At 48.2% G+C, this 18,305-nt stretch overlaps 1 protein-coding gene across 1 annotated transcript in view; it reads right to left on the bottom strand.

Annotated features, from left to right (window-relative positions):
- SEC14L5 (SEC14 like lipid binding 5) overlaps nucleotides 1-11,740 on the bottom strand; it is a 45,991-nt gene extending 34,251 nt beyond the window's left edge. Inside the window, exons 1-2 of the mRNA XM_036279859.1 lie at nucleotides 11,699-11,740; nucleotides 10,734-10,847 (exon numbers count right to left, since the gene is read on the bottom strand). Of these exons, the coding sequence (XP_036135752.1) occupies nucleotides 10,734-10,796 (63 nt within the window). The 5' untranslated portion in view covers nucleotides 10,797-10,847; nucleotides 11,699-11,740. The remainder of the gene's footprint in view (nucleotides 1-10,733; nucleotides 10,848-11,698) is intronic.
- Nucleotides 11,741-18,305: the final 6,565 nt, after the last annotated feature.

Consider the following 18,305-nt stretch of genomic DNA (forward strand, 5'->3'; position numbering starts at 1 on the left):
GTTCAGGACCAAAAGAAAAGTATCTACCTTGCTGAGCTGTCTGGGCAAATAAAGGAGTCTGTTTTGGTGAAGTGCTGAGAACTGGGGTCTGGCACATGATTCGTTCTGCATAAGCATTTGTTAAATCAATTTACATTTTTAAAGAGAATGAGATTCTATAAAGTACAGGAAAGCTATTTCTGCTAATCACTTGACAGCTGCTGCCTCCCCCTCCCTCCTTCCTTCCTGCTCTTCCTCATGCAAATTCAGAGGAAGCTGGAATCAGTAGCCCAAACCTTCCACCACGAATGTGGAAGGAATATCCAAACCACACTAAGCCGTTCTAGCCCAATACGCCACCTTTTCTCTCCACGCTGCAGGCTGGGTTTGGGGCACTGACCGCCCTGTGACCACCTCACGAGGCTTCCTGGTCCACCTACCAGCTTTCCCCTGCAAGCCGGGAGACCCCAGGACAGACAGGTATCGATCCTCTAACGCCCCAGCTCTTCTTTTTTGATTGAGATGTAATTCTCATATCATAAAATGCACCCTTTCAAAGTATACAATACAGGGAGTTTTAGTACATTCACAATGTTACGCAACAATTACTATTAATTCCAGAACATTTGATCACTCCAAAAAGAAACTCCATACCCATTGACAGTTACTCCCCCAATCTCTCCACCCCAGCCCTAGGCAACCACTAATCTACTTTCTATCTCTGGGGATTTGCTTTCTCTGGACACTTCATGTAACTGGAATCATACAATATGTGGTCTTATGTGCCTGGCTTCTTTCACTGAGTATTATGTTTTCGAGGTTCACCTGTGTTGTAGCAGGTATGAGTGCTTCATTCTTTTCCTGGCTGAGTGACACGCCATTGTCTGGATGCCCAACTCTCGGCCAAGTTGCTTAATCAGAGCTTGATGGATGAGCCATCAGACACCCAGTGGCAGTGCCATGCCAGCTGAAGGGACGTGGGTATGGAGAACCAAGCAACATTATTCTGGAAACCTTCTGAAATCATTGCCGTATAAGTCTATACAAATAGCTCTACCCAGATGGCCCTGTAGCTGAAAAACTTACTGTTGTTCTAATCAAAGCCAGCTCAGGAGAAGACACAGACAGAGGGTCAGAAGGACACCCAGGGCACCCAGACACGGGGAGGGGGCAAGTCGGGCGTGGTGGAGTGGCCGAGACAAAGTGCAGGGTTTAGACACTGCCTCTGCCACCTGCCAAGCTGGGTGACCTCAGTTTAACCTCTCTGAGACTCAGTTTCCTTGGGAACGGATAATGAGGATGGGGGTACCTACTTCATAGGGGCTGCTCTAGAGCTGCAAGGGAGATGATGTGGAAGGCGTTCAGGACAGTGTCAAACACCACACAGAGGACTGTTAAGTGGACAGAGAACATCTTTAGGGCTATAAATGAACAGGGACTTGAACAGGTATTTGTACACTCGTAGTCACGGCAGCATTATCCACAATAGTCAACAAGTAGAAACAAGCCAAAATGTCCATTGATGGGAAAATGGATAAACAAAATGTGGCCTAATCATACAATGGGATATTGTTCAGCCATTAAAAAGAATGAAGCTCTGGTCCTGGCCCGGTAGCTCAGTTGGTTAGAGCCTCCTCCAGATATGCCAAGGTTATGGGTTTGATCTTCTGTCAGGGCACATACAAGAAGCAACCAACAGCCTGGCCAGTGTGGCTCAGGGGTTGAGCATCAACCCATGCACCAGGAGGTCACTGGTTCGATTTCTGGTCAGGGCACATGCCCAGGTTGTGGGCTCGATCCCCTGTGGGGGGCATGCAGGAGGCGGCCAGTCAATGTTCTCTCTCATCGATGCTTCTCTCTCCCTCTCCCTTCCTCTCTCTTTAAAATCAATAGAGAAAAAAAAATGTTTAAAGAAGCAACCAATAAATGCATAAATAAGTATAATAACAAATCAATTGTTTCTCTCTCTCTCTCTCTCTCTCAATCTCTCTTCATCCCTTCTCTGTCTCAAAATCAAACAATAAATTTTATTTTTTTTAAATCCTCACCCAAGGATATTTTTTTCATTTATTTTCAGATAGAGTGGGAGGGAAAGCGAGAGAGAAAGAAACATCAATATGAGAGAAACGCATTGACTGGTTGCCTCCTACATGACCCTGATCAGGGCCAGGGACCAAACTGCAACCGAGGTGCATGCCCTTGACCAGATTCAAACCTGCAACTCTTTGGTCCTCAGGCCGACACTCTAACCGCTGAGCCAAACCGGCCAGGGCAACCAATAAACTTTAAAAGGAATAAAGTACTGATCTATGCTACAACATGGATGAGCCTCAAACATGATGCTAAGTAAAAGAACGCAGACGCAAAAGGACAAATATTGTATAATTCCACTTATATAAGGTACCTAGAGTAGTCAGATTTATAGAGACAGAGAGTAGAATGGTGGTTACCAGGGGTTGGGGGGAGGAAAGAACAGGGAGTTAGTGTTCAATGGGTGCAGAAGTTCATTTGGGGAAGATAAAAAATTTGCGGAGATGGATAATGGTGATCGTTACGCAACATTGTGAATGACTTAATGTCACTGACCTGCACACTTAAAAATGGTTAAAATAGGCCAGCTGCTGTGGCTCAGCGTCAACCCATGCACCAAGAGGTCACTGGTGCGATTCCTGGTCAGGGCACATGCCCAGGTTGTGGGCCCGATCCCCAGTGGGGGGCATGTAGGAGGCAGCCAATCGATGTTCTCTTTCATCGATGTTTCTATCTCTCTCCCTCTTCCTTCCTCTCTAAAATCAATAAAGAAAATTTTTTTTAAAAAACTGAAAAAAAAAAGGTTAAAATAGGAAATTTTGTGTTATGTATATTTTACCAAATTTTTTAAAAAGAGAGTAAACCAGCCCTGGCTGATTTAGCTCAGCGGTTAGAGCGTTGGCCTGTGGTCCAGAGAAACCCAGGTTCAGTTCCCGCTAAGGGCACGTATCTCGGTTGCAGTTTGTCCCCAGCCCTGGTTGGGTTGTGCGGGTGGCAGCCACTTGACATGTACCTTTCACATCGATGTTTCTCTCTCTTCCTCTCTCTCCCTCCCACTCTATCCAAACAAAAAAATGAAAAAAAAAAAAAAAATGTCCTCGAGTGAGGATAAAAAAAAAGAGAGTAAACCATCTCCTAGGTGGTTTATAGCCCTACCAGAAGCATTGACCTGTCTCTTTGTCTGTTTTCTGGGCCAATGGATTCCCCAGTGTCCTCGTGCAACCTGGGACACTGGGGACACCCAGCCAGTATTTGTGAATGGTGGCATGGAAGGAAGGAAGGAAGGAAGGAAGGAAGGAAGGAAGGAAGGAAGGAAGGAAGGAAGGAAGGAAGTGCTGGGGACAAAGCAGGAAGCTGAACTCTCATCACATATACACCTAGAAGAGCAGATGGAGCAGGACAAGTCCCACACCCACATCTCAGCGTGAGTGGGCTTCTGTCTACACCTGCCGTGCACTGCGGCAGGCGCACAGCCCAGAGGGTAGCTTGTGCCTGTGTGTTGCTGTTCATTGTCCACCTGTGGAGAGCTAAGCTCTGGAAGGTGTTCCGTGCACAGGTGAATAAATAAATGCCCAAGTCGTTCCCCTCTGGGCATGAGAGCGGTGCATCTGCAGCTATTGGCCAATGAATTATCCTGACCCAGGTGCAGATGAACAGTTTTGCCTGTTTTTCATAGGTTCCCAGACCCCAAACTGCAGCATGGGGCACAGTTAGCACTGCCTAGCGATTATCCTTTCTGCTTCTGTGGGCTCCTCACAAGATGAGCCTGGCGGGGACCCTGCCTCCTCATGAGGTCATGCCATCAGAATGCCTGGCCTCTCCAGCACTAGGGAAGGATACAGCCTGGCTGCCCAGCCCAGCAACTGCACTTAATCCTGCTGTGGTTCTCACCCAGGGGTGGGGAGCGGGGCAGGGGAACCCTCCTCTGAAGGCTCTCCCTGCCCATGGACTTATCGGCTGGTACTCCTGACGGCTCCTGGAGGGGTGAGGCGGCGAGGCCAGCCCAGCCAGTCTGGACATTTAGCGGTATGTCAGGATCTCATGGGAGGGAAACGTTATTTTAGGATGTTCCAAGTGTCTCAGGAATGCGCCTGACCTCCTTCACCTGTCTGTTTCTCCACACTTCAGGATAGAAACTCCATTGATCCACTTTTGGGCAGCAAGGGGATCCTCCTAAACCCCAAATCTGATCACGACACTTCCTGGCTTAAAACCTTCCAAAGTCCCAAAGTTCTTGGAGAGATAAGTTGACCCACCAGTCACTTTCTGACTCTCACGGTGGCCCAACCTCACCACATCCATTTCTTCAGAGAGACAAGTTCTGACCCCAAGAGCCTCCACCCCTCAGCTGGGCTCCACCTGGATGCCTTCCAGACCTTCGGCTGGCGACTTGATCTTCCTTCATTACAAATCATCCTTCATGGCATTTGCCTGGTCTCTCTCTCTCTCTCTCTCTCTCTCTCTCTCTCTCTCTCTCTCTCTCCCCCTCTCTGCAAAAAGGGGTCATGTCAAGAAAATCAGGTCAAGACAGAACTAGACAGACATGGTCCCCACTTTCCTGAAGCTTACTTTAATTTAAAAGACCCATTTGAACGAGTAAACAAGCAAATACCATATAAAATTAACAGAACAATGATGTATTCAAAAAAGTACTAGGAATCAACTCTTTCATAGTCCCTGCACTTGGCACACAGTGGAAACGCTATAAATATTTGTGGATGCATACGTGCATGCATGCATGAACTAATGCATGAGTAAGCTCATGAATGAGGACCTCGTTTATTTCAGGGCCCCCCTGAATTCAGAAGATCACCCTTCTGGGCAATGGATCGCCTCTGTTCTCCCAGCCCAAATCAGAGGGCCTCAGAGCCCTGTAAGCAATCCAGGGTGGAAAATATTGCTTCTCTTAATCTGTTAGCAACGGATCAGATGACAGGCTCCAGGGAACTAATTTAAACTCATTTAAATAAGCCCCTGCTGCTTTATTAAAACTATGTCCATAACAACAGTTTCAACTGTGCCTGCCCTTGGCCTGGACTGCAAGGATTTACCTTCAGAGGCTGCTCCTTATTAATAACCCATTTGCTAAACTACAAGCTGTTTATCGATACAAAAAGCCAGGTCTTTAAATATTTTAACACTTAATTGCTGACGACAGCCCTCACCTCCATAACCCTTCCTCCACATGAAAGGCTTATTGCTTAGGAAATTCTACTCCGAGCCATCTCCTTTAGGCTTGCAGAATCTGAGAGGACTTGAAGCCATAGGGTTTTGAGCCCCACAGGGACCCCTGGGCAGGAAAAAAAGGCGGTCAGGTCATTGCCGAAGCCACAGAGGTCGCTGGTGCACAGATGTTTACTGAACATCCAGTCCAAATCCAGAATGTCTGGCTGTGAGCTCAGGCTGTGGGGTCAGGTTCCCTAAGTACAAACCTCTGCCATTTACCTACGAAGCCATGTACTAAGCGTTATGGGCCGAATCGTGTCCCCCACAAAAGAGGTTCCCCAAGTACCTCAGATGGTGACCTTATTTGGAAATAGAGGTAATCAAGTTAAAAGGAGGTCATTCCTTATAAATCCAATATGGCTGGTATCCTTATAAAAGGGGGCTTTTGGACAGAGGCACACGCACAGGAAACAGGAAACAGGCCATGTGAAGATTGGAGGCATGCTGCCCTGGCCAGTTTGGCTCAGCGGTTAGAGTGTCAGCCTGCAGCCCAGAGAGACCCGGTTCAGTTCCCGCCAAGGGCACGTACCTTGGTTGCAGTTTGTCCCGGCCCTGGTTGTGTTGTGCAGGTGGCAGCCACTTGATGTGTCCCTTTCACGTCAATGTTTCTCTCTCTCTTCCTCTCTCTCCCTCCCACTCTATCTGAACAAAAAAAGGAAAAATGTCCTCTGGTGAGGATAAAAAAAAAAAAAGATTGGAGTCATGCTGACACAGCCAAGAAACTGCCAGAAGCTCAGAGAGAAGCCTTCCTAGTGCGTTAGGAGGGAGCACGGCACCCCGGCACCCCTGGCACCTCGGCCTTGGACTTCTGTCCTGGAGGACAGACACCAACTCTGTGTTATTCTAAGCTATCCAGCTGTCGTGCTTTGTTACACAGTCCAGCAAAGGACACGGACTCAGGGATGGTCTCCTTGACCTCTCTAAGCCTCCGTTCCCTCTTCTGCCACAGCTAAGGCTGCTATACTAGTACCTGCCTCTGAGCTGGCCTGAGGGGCTGGGGGCTCAGGGGCTCAGATCGTGCTCCCAGGCTGTGGCGGCAGCGGCTGCCCACCAGAGGCCAGGGTCTGCGGGGGCTGGGTGCGCTCCCCTTTGCAAGGTCCTGATGGGGTGCAGGCATTCTGGACACAGCCCTGATGGGAACTGCCCCAGTGGGACCACTCACTCAGCCCAGATGGCACCCCTATAACTTTAGATCCTCAGCTTTGAGAAATGGCAGAGCTCATGGTTGGGAATATAAATTCTGGAGCTGACTACCTGCAGTTAAATTCCCACCCGCCGTGTGTTCCCTTTGTGGCTGTGGGTAATTCACGTAGCTTTCCTGTGCCTCAGTTTCCTCATCTGTAGCATGGGACTACCCACCAAATCTATCTCATGGGGTGGTTATGAGAAGTACATGAATTAATCTGTGAATGGGCTCAGAACAGTACCTGGGACCTATGAAGCACTGTGCACATGTCTGCTACATAAAATTTAAAATAGAATCTTCCTAAACCCACCAAATAACCACAATTATTCACACCAGGAATTTCTTTGGAAGAAATGTGTTCACATAAAAACTTGTACATAAGTATTCATAGCAATGATATTCATAGTAGCCCCAAATTGGACACAATCTAAAGTCCATCAACTGATGAATGGATAAACGAATGTGTCCATCCATACAACGAAACATTATTCAGCCATAAAAAGAAATAAAGTTCTGAATCATGCTACATTGTGGATGAACCTTGAAAATATTATGCCAGTCACTAAAAAAAACCCACATATTTTATGATTGGATTTATATAAAATGTCCAAAATAGGTACATTGGTAGAGACAGAAAGTAGATTAGTGATTATCTAGGGCTGGGCAGAATGGGGGAGATTAGGGGATGATGACTAAAGAGTACAGATTTCTTTTTGGGGTGATGAAGATGTTCCAAAACTGACAGTAGTGATGGTTGCCCAACTCTATGAAGATACTAAAACCCTCTTACTTTTACCTTTTGCAAAGGTGAATGGTATGTGAGTTACAGCTCAATAAAGCTGTTGAAACAATAAATAGTAACAATAAGCCCTGGCCGGTTTGGCTCAGCGGTAAGAGTGTTGCCCGCAGACCAAAGAGTCCTGGGTTTGATTCCGGCCAAGGACACATACCTCAGTTGTGGTTCATCCCTGGCCCCTGTTGGGGGGGGTTGTGCAGGTGGCAACCAATCAATGTGATTCTCTCACATTGATGTTTCTCTCTCTCTCTCTCTCTCTCTCTCTCTCTCTCTCTCTCTTTCTCCCTCTCTCCCTCCAGCTGTATCTGAAGATGAATGTAAAAATGTCCTCGGGTGAGGATCAAAAAAAAAAAAATAATAATAATAATAATAATAATAATAATAATAATAAATCTAAGTAATATTTCACAAGCATTAACAACGTGCCAGGCCCTGTCTGGGCACCACATTTCTTCACTGAATCATCACTTCAACTCTCTGAGGAGCTAGGCCGCTATTATCTCCATTTTCCAGGTGAGAATCAGGAGCAGGGACCCAGCTGGTGGAGAGCCATTTGGGCAAAGAGCCCAGATAACCTAGAATCCATTCACGACACACTGTAGGCTGACCAGAGTGGCCTTCAGGACTTCGGTGACCACAATCCACAGTCCAATACAAGGCCTCTGTGTCCTATACACAGGGGTCTCCACAAAGACCCACACGCACACACTTCCTGGTACCCACATTCAGAGGGAGCCAGGACCCTCGCCAACCTTGGATAAATCAGCTGCCTGCATGGTCTTAACCACTTTCCTCTGCTTATCAATATAATCCAAGCTCGTTGTTTGAACCAAACAATACCGAGTGCTATCAAGGAAGAAGAAAGCAAAATTCCCCTGGAATTCCACCTCTCCAGAACAGAATTCACATGGAGGGATTTGGCCCAAGGAGAGAGACATCCATTCATTGGATTAGTTAAATTTTTGAAATTAAAGAGAAAAAAATTTTTTTTTAATTTTTAAAAGCTGGATCTTGACAGGTTGCCTCAGTGCTACCTTATAACCAGTTCCGTGAGCTCAATTTCATCTTTTGTAGCATCACTGGGGGCCTTTGGAAGAAGTGAGGGAGGCTTTGATTCTCAAGTCAGTTTTGTTAAACAGAAAAACTGAAAGGCCAGTTGGTCTGGTCACCCGGATGTGGCAGAAACAGTTGAGTTCATCCAAAACTTTCCTGGCATCTGACCCAAACTGAGGGCAAGTGTTTAGCTGAGAAACAAAGACGGACATTAAGTGCAGAAAACCCCCTTTGTGCCCACACAGTGCACAAGTTATGTTGAGTTATGCAGCTATTTCGGGGACAATGATGTTTTGTAAACAGTCGGCAAAGTGGCTTTGTCGGGATGTTACAGCGGTTTGGAGCCCTTTCACTGACAAAAACTGTGTGGAAGATAAGGCGACACGGTATTTGAAAAATCTGAATAACTTAAATTAGAGCAGATATAGATAACATATATCTGAAAACCTTTGTTTCCTAATGAACCCACGGCTCTATACATTAGTACCTAGAGACTGCCGGCAGGTAGGAAGTAAACGGAGACTTGCCCCCATTTATGGACCACAAAGCCCGCAGAATATGCTTAACACAGTCCAGAAAAGGTGACGCGAGTACATTCCTGGTCCTGTTAACACGGTCTGAGGTGCTGGACATGTTTTATTTTAAAGTGCAATGATTGTAAATATTTTTGAGAATCCTAAACACGCTAAATTAAATTTACATTTTTAAGCCCATGCAAAAAATATATATATTAGTTTTTCATCCTATTGTTATTTGTCTCCACTTTATGTCAGAGAACCATGAGCCCTGCATTGTCCCAGAGGGGTGGGGACAGTGTCTCTTTTCTATTGAGTAAATGAATGAATGAAGGAATGAGTCCCAGGATCTTAGAATATGTGAACTGCCTGGAGCCTTAGAGGAGAATTTTTATATTTATCTGCCATTTATTGTCTGCTTAGTATGGGCCAGGCCCTGCACTAGGTTGTACACACACCTACACACACACACACACACACACACACACACACACTAATCATCTTTAATCCTCATGACAACATTATGAGGTGCTTATAACCATTTCTATTTCTCAAATGAAGAAACCAAGTCTCAGAGAAATTCAGTGACTTCCTGAAGAAACAAAGCCAGAACACGGAGGAGCAACAACAGGGACCCAGGGCTTCTGACTGAGTGTCCCCAGGTCCTCTTGATCACCCTCTGGTGTCCCACCCCATTACACATGAAGAAAAGTCACATAGCCACAGGCAACAACAATAACGCTAACAAAAACAATAATAGCATTTGATCTGTGCCAGACACTGCACGGGAAGCTTTATATATATTGATTCATTTATTCCTCAGCAGGATGCCTGGATTAAGAGACTATGTAATTCTCATTTTAGAGATGGGGAGTCGAGGTTCAGAGAGGCTAAGTAACTTGCCCAAGGTTATCTAGTTAGTCAGTATGCCCCCTGCTTCTTTCCTGACCTGGAACCATCTACATGTAACAGCACAACAGGTATGAAAGACTCAGGTGTTTTCTTTTCTTTTTTAATCCTCACCCAAGGACATTTTTTTTTTTTTAGATATTTTGTTCAGATAGAGTGGGAGAGAGAGAGAAACATCAACGTACATCAAGTAGTTGCCACCCACACGACCCAACCAGGGCCGGGGACAAACTGCAACCAAGGTACACGCCCTTAGCGGGAACCGAACCCGGGTCTCTCCGGACCGCAGGCCAACGCTCTAACCGATGAGCCAAACCGGGCAGGGCAGATGTTTTCTAATCCTTTATGTGACTAGAAATACATATGTAGGTAGAGCCACAGAGTAAGATCGGGCAGGACACACACAGAGGGTGTACAAATGGAAGGAGGACCCTGGAGGTGTTGTGGTTAAAATCATGATTCTGGGGTCCCCTTGCATAGATCTGAGCCCCAGCTCTACCTCTTCCTAGCCACAGAACTTGGAACCATCCTGTCACCTGTCCAATCTTCAGTTTAGTGGAGGTAAAATGAGAATAATGCAAGCTATTGGAAATGGAATATGTCTTTACATATATTCTTTGTACTTACTGTACATACCATACACGCTCAGTGAATGGCTGCCATCATCATCACCATCATTAATGTGTTTACTATTATTAATATTCTTATCATTACATAAAATGACAGCAGTGGCTTAGCCCCTGATACCCTATTTTCTGTCAGAGAATCCTGAGACAAGAGAGCACGTAAGCTTCAACAAGGAAAAGAAAGACCGACCTTGTGTTTTGTCAGTGGGCAAGGATTCAAGAAGTTGTAGTGAACAGTAGGATGGCCAGGCTGAGGGGTCACTGGTTAGAAGCTGGACCCACCAAGTTAACCAAGTAGCTCAATAATTCCTTCTGATCCAGGGACTGAGGGATTGCCTTTCCTTCCCTTCATAGCTGACGTCCTGTATCCCTCCAACCAGCACACAGGGTCTGGAGAACCAGGGGTCACTCACCGCCATGACCAGCTCGAATGGGTACTTGTAGATGCGGACAGGAGACTGGTACTTCTGCACCATGTTCTCACGGGAGCCCAACAGAAGCCACTCAGGTAGGAGTGAGCACAGAGCCTGGGTGACAGATGACTAGTGAGGTAGCAGCTCCCTCCACATAAAACAAGAACCCTACCCACTGTTCCCCCACGCAAGATGCATGGGGTAGGGCCACCCCCTCTGGCCCCATCCACAAATCTCCCCAGACCTCAGAGCAAAGGACTCAATGTAATCCTCAAGTTATTCTCGGCCAGGCCCCAACACCTGCCCGGTCCATTACCCACTGCCCAGACCACATTCACCCTTCAAGAGCAATCAGTACCCCAAAATTTTCCTTGGTCCCTACACCTTCACATGGAGGCCCCAAGAAGCACCCTTCACTGCCACTCACATGGAAACACAGGCATTTTCAATTCTTACACTCCCACAATTCACCACCTACGCACCCCACAGCTCGCTTAGAATCACTGTACCTTCCCTCCCGTTTCCTCCCAGATACTTGACACACACAGTCTTTACCAAATTTCACACGTACTCTCTCTGTCACACACACACACACACACACACACATGCATGACTCTCCTCCAACATGGAACCACCCTTGCACACTCGTGTAACTTTCACACACGCTCAGCTCCCTGGAGCATGCACTTACCCAACTCCACGCACACAAACAATTCCTCTTGTGCACACAGATGTACACACACACGCACATACACACCGATGAGCACATGCACACACAAACACAAGCATGTACACAAGCATGCATGCACGGGCCGGCTCACCCGCGCCCTGCGAGTCTCCGGGGAAGCAGCCCCGGGCAGTGAGGAGCTCAGCCCGCCAGGGACCCCGTAGCCGCCGGACTCCGAGCGCAATGCCTCAGAGGCCCGACCAAAGTCACCAAGCCTAGCGAGTCGAGCCCTGCGCACCCTGGGCCCTGGCCGGCCAGGGAGGGGCCTGCGGGTCGGGAGGGAAATCTGCGGGGTGGGAGAGCTCCAGGACCCGGGACAGCAGAGATCGTGGCCCGGCCCCGCCTCTGGACTAGTCCCGCCCAGTGATGGGCCCGCCCACCGCCCCGCCCAGACTCATCCGGCTCCTTGATTGGTCCCGTTGCTGCCTGGCCCCGCCCCAGTCTTAGCCACCCCCTTCGTTTTAGTTTCTTGTTTGACCACGCCCCCAGTCTGGCTCTTCATTCTGATTGGCAACTACTCGAGTGGGCCCCGCCCCCATACTGGTCTCTCCCTTAACGCACACCACCTCGGGAATGACCCAATCCCAGGAAGACCCCGCCCCAAGGTTCTACACCCGGTCCTGCTCTGCCCCTAGGCGGACCTTTGCCCTGCCCAGTGCCTCCCCTCCTAGTATAATTCACACTTGGCCTCTGTTTGGGCTCTAAGCCGGGTCCTTCCCACTGGCCTCGCCCCAGAGCCCTCACATCCCTGCCCTCAAGTCCTCCCATGCATCATTCATTCACTCTGCAAACCTTTACAGAGCACCTACTAAGTGTCAGGCACCTCCAGGTGCTGGAGAGTCATCAGTGAACAACATAGACAAAAATCCTTGCCATCTTGGACTTTATATTCCGGGATGGAGAAAGACAGACGTTAAATAAATAAGGCAAATATATAGTATGTGAGATGGTGAAAAATGCCAAATAAAAAAATAAGCAAGGAAGGGGTTCAAGAAGCAAGTGGTGCCCTGGCCAGTTTGGCTCAGCGGTTGAGAGTCAGCCTGTGGACCAGAGAGTCCGAGTTCGGCCCCTGGGCACGTACCACAAAAAAGAAAGAAGCAGCAAGAGGTATCAGGGTATAATTTAAAACAGGGTGGACTGGGGCCTCTGTGGGAGGGTTGTTCATCATCCTCACCCAAACCCTTATGGCAATCCCAGGACCCCCAGGGGACCCAGCCTCTCTTCCATAAGTCCCTCTTTCCTCTCCCCATCCGTTTGGCCTGGAGGAGCCAAGAAACTGGCTCTGGACAGCGTTGTCATCGTGTACTTGAGCACCAACTATGTGCCAGCACTGGGTGGCTTTACACAGGGTGGGAGTCAGACAGGTGCACATGCCCTTGCACGACCCACACCCTGGGCAGGGAGTGGGTGTGCAGGAGACAGACACTCAGTTCATCAAACATATCTTTTCACGCTGTGATACCCAGCCCCTGTTTTATTCCTAACTTGTATCACACCCTGTAATCATCTAATTTACTCATTCATTTTACTTATTTGTGGGTTATTGACTTTCTCTCTGGGAGGCTGTGAGCTTCACACATTCTGAGACCATGTCTGTCTTGTTATCTGTCCCCGGATCCACAGGATCTTTTTTTTTTAATTGCAGTTGACATTCAGTATTATCTTATTAGTTTCATGTTTACAGCACAGTGGTTAGACAATTATACAATTTACAAAGTGATTCCCCTGATAATTCTAGTACTCACCTGACACAATACATAGTAATTACAATATTATTAACTATATTCCTCATGCTGTACCTTACATCCTCGTGACTATTTTGTAACTGCCAATTTGTAATCCTTTCATCTTTTTCACCCAGCCCCCTCTGAACTCCTCTCCCATCTGGCAACCCTCAGTTTGCTCTCTGTATCTATAATCCTGTATCTGTTTTGTTTGTTCATTTATTTTGTTCTCTAGATTCTACACATAAGTGAAATCATATGGCATTTCTCTTTCTCTGTCTGACTTAGGTCCGGTGGATCTTAGTGGCGACCTGGCACACGGTAGGTGTTCAGTGTGTTTTCTTCGTTAGGGTTATCAAGGATGGAAATGGAGCGCGAAGTTCCCGCATCTGCCACAAGGTGGCAGCAAACGACAGTCCATGGCTCTACAAGGTGGCAGTCGCCCTAGTCCAAAGCTCCTGGGTCTCCACACATTGAGGAGTTGAGGGAGAAGGATCCAGAGATGTTTTGCCGTACCCCGCGCTCATCAAGGAAACTCACGTTTTTCCTGGGTGTCAGTGCATGTGTGTAGTGAGCATTAACAACCAGCTATTGTTACAGCACGAAAGGCATTAAACTGGCACAAAGTAACCACAGAGCAGGGTGTTTACACCTGGAAGGATGAGGCCACAGTAGTCCGTCCCAAACTTTACAGCTCCTAAGACTCCCTTCAGCAGGGTGCATGTTAATATGCAGATTCCCGGGGACCTGCTGGATGCAGGGGATCCCGGGAGGCTCGGAGTAAATGCTGGCCCTGGAGAAGGAGGTGGCGAGCTCCTAAGTGTGGGCGGTCTGCTCTGAGAGCCCCTCCCAGATGTGGGCGTGCCTCCCCGCCCATTCATCTCCTTCTGCCCCGCCTGAATCTTCCTGGCCGCCCCACTCCACCCCACACGTCCCCTTTGCCGCAGAAAGTGACAGCTTGGGGGAGCAGCAGCGGGTGTGGGAGATGCTGGCAAAGGGCCAAGAAAAGCCAAAAGGCGCCGAGGAAAGGCCCTGAAACTGCGGAAGAGGCTCCAGATTTCCTGGATCCGTCAGCGCCAGCCTCCCAGCCGGTGAGGGCGGGACCCTGGGTGGGGGAGGGGTGCGACAGTGGGTGGGTACAGGGAGCTCAAAGTGGAAAATGGGGCCACGAGGGGAGCGAGAACCTAAATCCTCCTCCTGAAGCCCCAGGGAAGTGACTTAATCCCACCACCGGCCTCAGGTTCCCTGTTATGACCACTGTTCTACTAATTATTCCTGCCATTTATTTATTGAGCACTCATCGGCATGTGCCGCACCAGGCACTATTCTAAGGCTTTACCAACATTCGTACAGTGAATCCTTGAGAGCAAACCCTGTAGGGATGAAATGTTTGGAACTCTGTGAAGGTGCTGGGTGCACCGCATTGTGAATGCGCCAAACGCCACCGAATTGTACACATCAAAAGGGTTAATTTTATATTCTATGACTATCATCTAAATTATTTGTTGTTGCTCTGGCCGGTTTGGCTCAGCAGTGGGAGTGTCAGCCTGCGGACCAGAGAGTCCCGGGTTTGGTTTCTGCTAGGGGCACATACCAAAAAATAAATAAATAAATAAATAAATCATTTGGTGTTGTTAATTCTCACCCGAGGATAAGAGAGTGAAAGGAAAGGAGGGAGTGGGGGAGAGAAAGATAGAAACATTGATCGGCTGCCTCCGGGAATCCAGCCTGCAACCCTGGCATGTACCCTGACCAGGAATCCACCTGGTGACTTGGTACACGGAACAATGCTCAACCAACTGAGTCATACTGGCCGGGTGCAGGTCACAACTATTTTAATGACAAGGAAACTAAGGCACAGAGAAGTTGAGTAACTTGCTCAAGGTCACACAGCTAGCTAATAAGGAGCTCAAACCCAGGACTTGGGTTCTCCAAAGCTTTCTTCCCTCAGGGCTGGAGCTGAAGTACCAAAGATGTGATTTCCCAGCCTGAGCTGGAAAGATAGCCAGGCATCCTGTCCTTGGACTGAGGAGGTGCCAGGTAGATGGGGTAATGCAATGGGGATGCCAGGAACATTAAGTCAGTTCAAGGGGCAGGACCTCCAACCTGTTCCTACTTGCTGCTTCCTACTTGCCCTGGGGGAGTGACCAAGCCAAAGCTGCCTTTTGGTGAGGTGTGTTTTGAAGACTCCAGAAACCACATGCCATGTCTTTGAATATCTTCTCTGCAGACAGGCCACTGCTGCAGGAAACTCAACCATTAATAATGCATTGTTTTTCAATATTTTTTTTTCTTTATGTTTTTCTCTTTTCTCTTAAAAAACATTGATGTGAGAGAGACACATTGATTGGTTGCTCCCTCAGGGCCCTGACTGGGGCTCAGATCGAACCTGCAATCCAGGTACGTACCCTGGACTGGGAATCAAACCCACAACCCTTAGGTCCATAGGCCAACACTCTAACCACTGAGCCAAACTGGACAGGGCTAATATTTTTTCTTTATTGATTTTAAAGAGAGAGGACAGAAGAGCGAGAGATAGAAACATCGATGAGAGAGAACATTGATTGGCTACCTCCTGCATGCCCCCCACTGGAGATTGGGCCCACAACCTGGGCATGTGCCCTGACTGGGAATCGAACTGTTGACCTCTTGGTGCACGGGTCGATGCTCAACCAGTGAGCCACACCAGGCAGGCAGTGATGCATTTTTTATACTATTAAATTCATTTATTATTATTATTTATATGTTTATTTTTAATTCTCACTCGAGGACATGCTTAGAGAGAGGAAGGGAGGGAGCGAGAGAAACATCGATATGAGAGAGAAACGTCGATCAGTAGTCTCCCATATGCATCCCGACCTGGGATAGAACCACAACCTAGGTTTGTCTCCTGCCAGGGAATCAAACCCACAATCTTGGTGCACAAGATGATGCTCCAACAAACTGAGCCACGTGGCCAGGGCAATCATGCATTTACTTGAATAAACACTGGGCCCAATCCTAACACAGAGGCCCCTGGAAGGTGTCCTGTAGGGAAATGTTCTCTGTTGGATACTCAGTGTGGCACCAGGGGCAGGTGGGATGAAGAGGGGGATGGAGTGAGAGGGTCTAGAGTGCAGACCCTTGCGGGACACCAGTGGTCCTAGTGCTGAGCCCTAGAATGCATAAGGGCCCTGGGATAGTGCTGAAGCTGAAGAGAGTTGTGCATTTTTAAAATTGTGGTAAAATACACATAACATAAAAGTTACCCTTTAATCATTTTTAAGTATACAGTTAAATGGCTTTTAATACATTCATAAGATTGTGCAACCAGCCTCACTCTCCACTTCCAGAACATTTTCATCACTCCAAAAGGAAAGTTGGTCCCATTAAGCTTCCTTTCTCCCTCCCCTAATCCCTCGGGTACTCTCAGTCTGCTTTCTGCACCAATCCCATTGGTCCCAGGGCTGCCTCCACTTTCTTCCCCCTTCTCAGAGCAGAGCTCAGAGGCCTCTCGGATTTGGGAACCTGGAAAGTCTTAGGGGTCATTGGCAGGGCAACTGCGTACAGGTGTGCAGGTGGTAGCCTGCCCGACTCAATGCAGAGGTCCTGGTCATTAGGTGGCTTTGTTTGAACAACAGGCAGAGTCTGGGGGAGCCTGACCCAGAGGGCATCAAAGCCAGGCCCCACCCACTTTGACCCCCAACCCACCTCCAAGCCCAGTCACTCCCACAAATGCTGCTTCACTGCTTCTGGACTCCACGTGGAGCTGCATGTGCAGTCGGGGCCCAAAGGGGAGCAAAGGGCCCTCCAAGCCCTAGGTGCTCTCGGAGAGGAGGGAAGGGGGCAGGACCCAGTGCAGGGTGTCACAGAGCATCCCGAGGTGCTTGGGAGGGGACTGGGTTGCAGAGTGGTAAGTGGTGAGTGGTGGTGCTGGAGTCAGGTTGGCCTGGGTGTGTCTTCCGGCCCTGCCACCTTCCAGGGTCTCTGCAGTGTATGTGGCTGTAGTGTCTCCTCCTTTAACATGGGGTAACATGGAAATTATTCAGCCTTAAAAAGGAAGGACATTGTGCCAGGCCGGTGTGGCTCAGTAGTTGAGCTTTGACCCATGCCCCAAGAGGTCACCTGTTTGATTCCCAGTCAGGGCACATGCCCAGGTTGTGGGCCCGATCCCCAGTAGGGAGCATGCAGGAGGCGGCCAGTTGATGTTCTCTCTCATCAATGTTTCTTTTTTTTTTTTTATCCTCACCCAAGGACATTTTTGCATTTATCTTCAATTAGAGTGGGAGGGAGAGAGGGGGGAAGAGAGAGAGAAAAAAACATCGACCTGAGAGAGACACATCAAGTGGCTGCCACCCACACAACCCCAACTGGGGCCGGGGACAAACTGCAACCGAGGTGCATGCCCTTAGCGGGAACCAAACCCAGGACTCTCTGGTCCACAGGCCGATGCTCTAACCGCTGAGCCAGATTGGCCAGGGCCGATGTTTCCATCTCTCTCTTTCTCTCTCTCTAAAATCAATAAAGAAAAAAAAAATTTTTTTTTTAAAAAGGAAGGACAGTCTGACAGATGCTACAACACAGATGAAACTTGAGGACATTATGCTAAGTGAAAGAAGCCCAACACAAAGGGCAATTATTGGTTTCATTTATATGCGGTCCCTAGAGTTGTCACTTCATAGAGACAAGTAGAAGGGTCGTTTCCAGGAGCAGGAAGAAGGAGGAATGGGAGTTAATATTTAATGGATGCGGAGTTTCAGTTTTGTAAGATAAGAAAGTTGTGGAGGAGGATGGTGGTGATGGTAGCACAACAATGTGAAGTACTAGATGCCACCACACTGTGCACGTAAAGTGGTAAGTGTATGTTCTGTGTACTTTACCACGATAATATAAAAATAGAGGGGTGCACTTCCGGTCAAGATGGCAGCGTAGGTAATGCGGTCTCGCCTCCTCCCACAACCACATCAAAACTAAACTACAGCACAGCCATCATTCAGAACCACCTAACATGGAGCTGAATGGAAGTCCCACAACTACGAAATGAGAGAAGCAGCCACATGAGCCTGGTAGGAGGGCCAAAGGCGCAGACGGGCTGGTCCCACACCCACATGTGGAGGATAAAAATCAGGAGGGACACCTCGG

Source organism: Molossus molossus, unplaced genomic scaffold (genome assembly GCF_014108415.1).
Source record: "Molossus molossus isolate mMolMol1 unplaced genomic scaffold, mMolMol1.p scaffold_m16_p_3, whole genome shotgun sequence".
Taxonomy (NCBI): domain Eukaryota; kingdom Metazoa; phylum Chordata; class Mammalia; order Chiroptera; family Molossidae; genus Molossus; species Molossus molossus.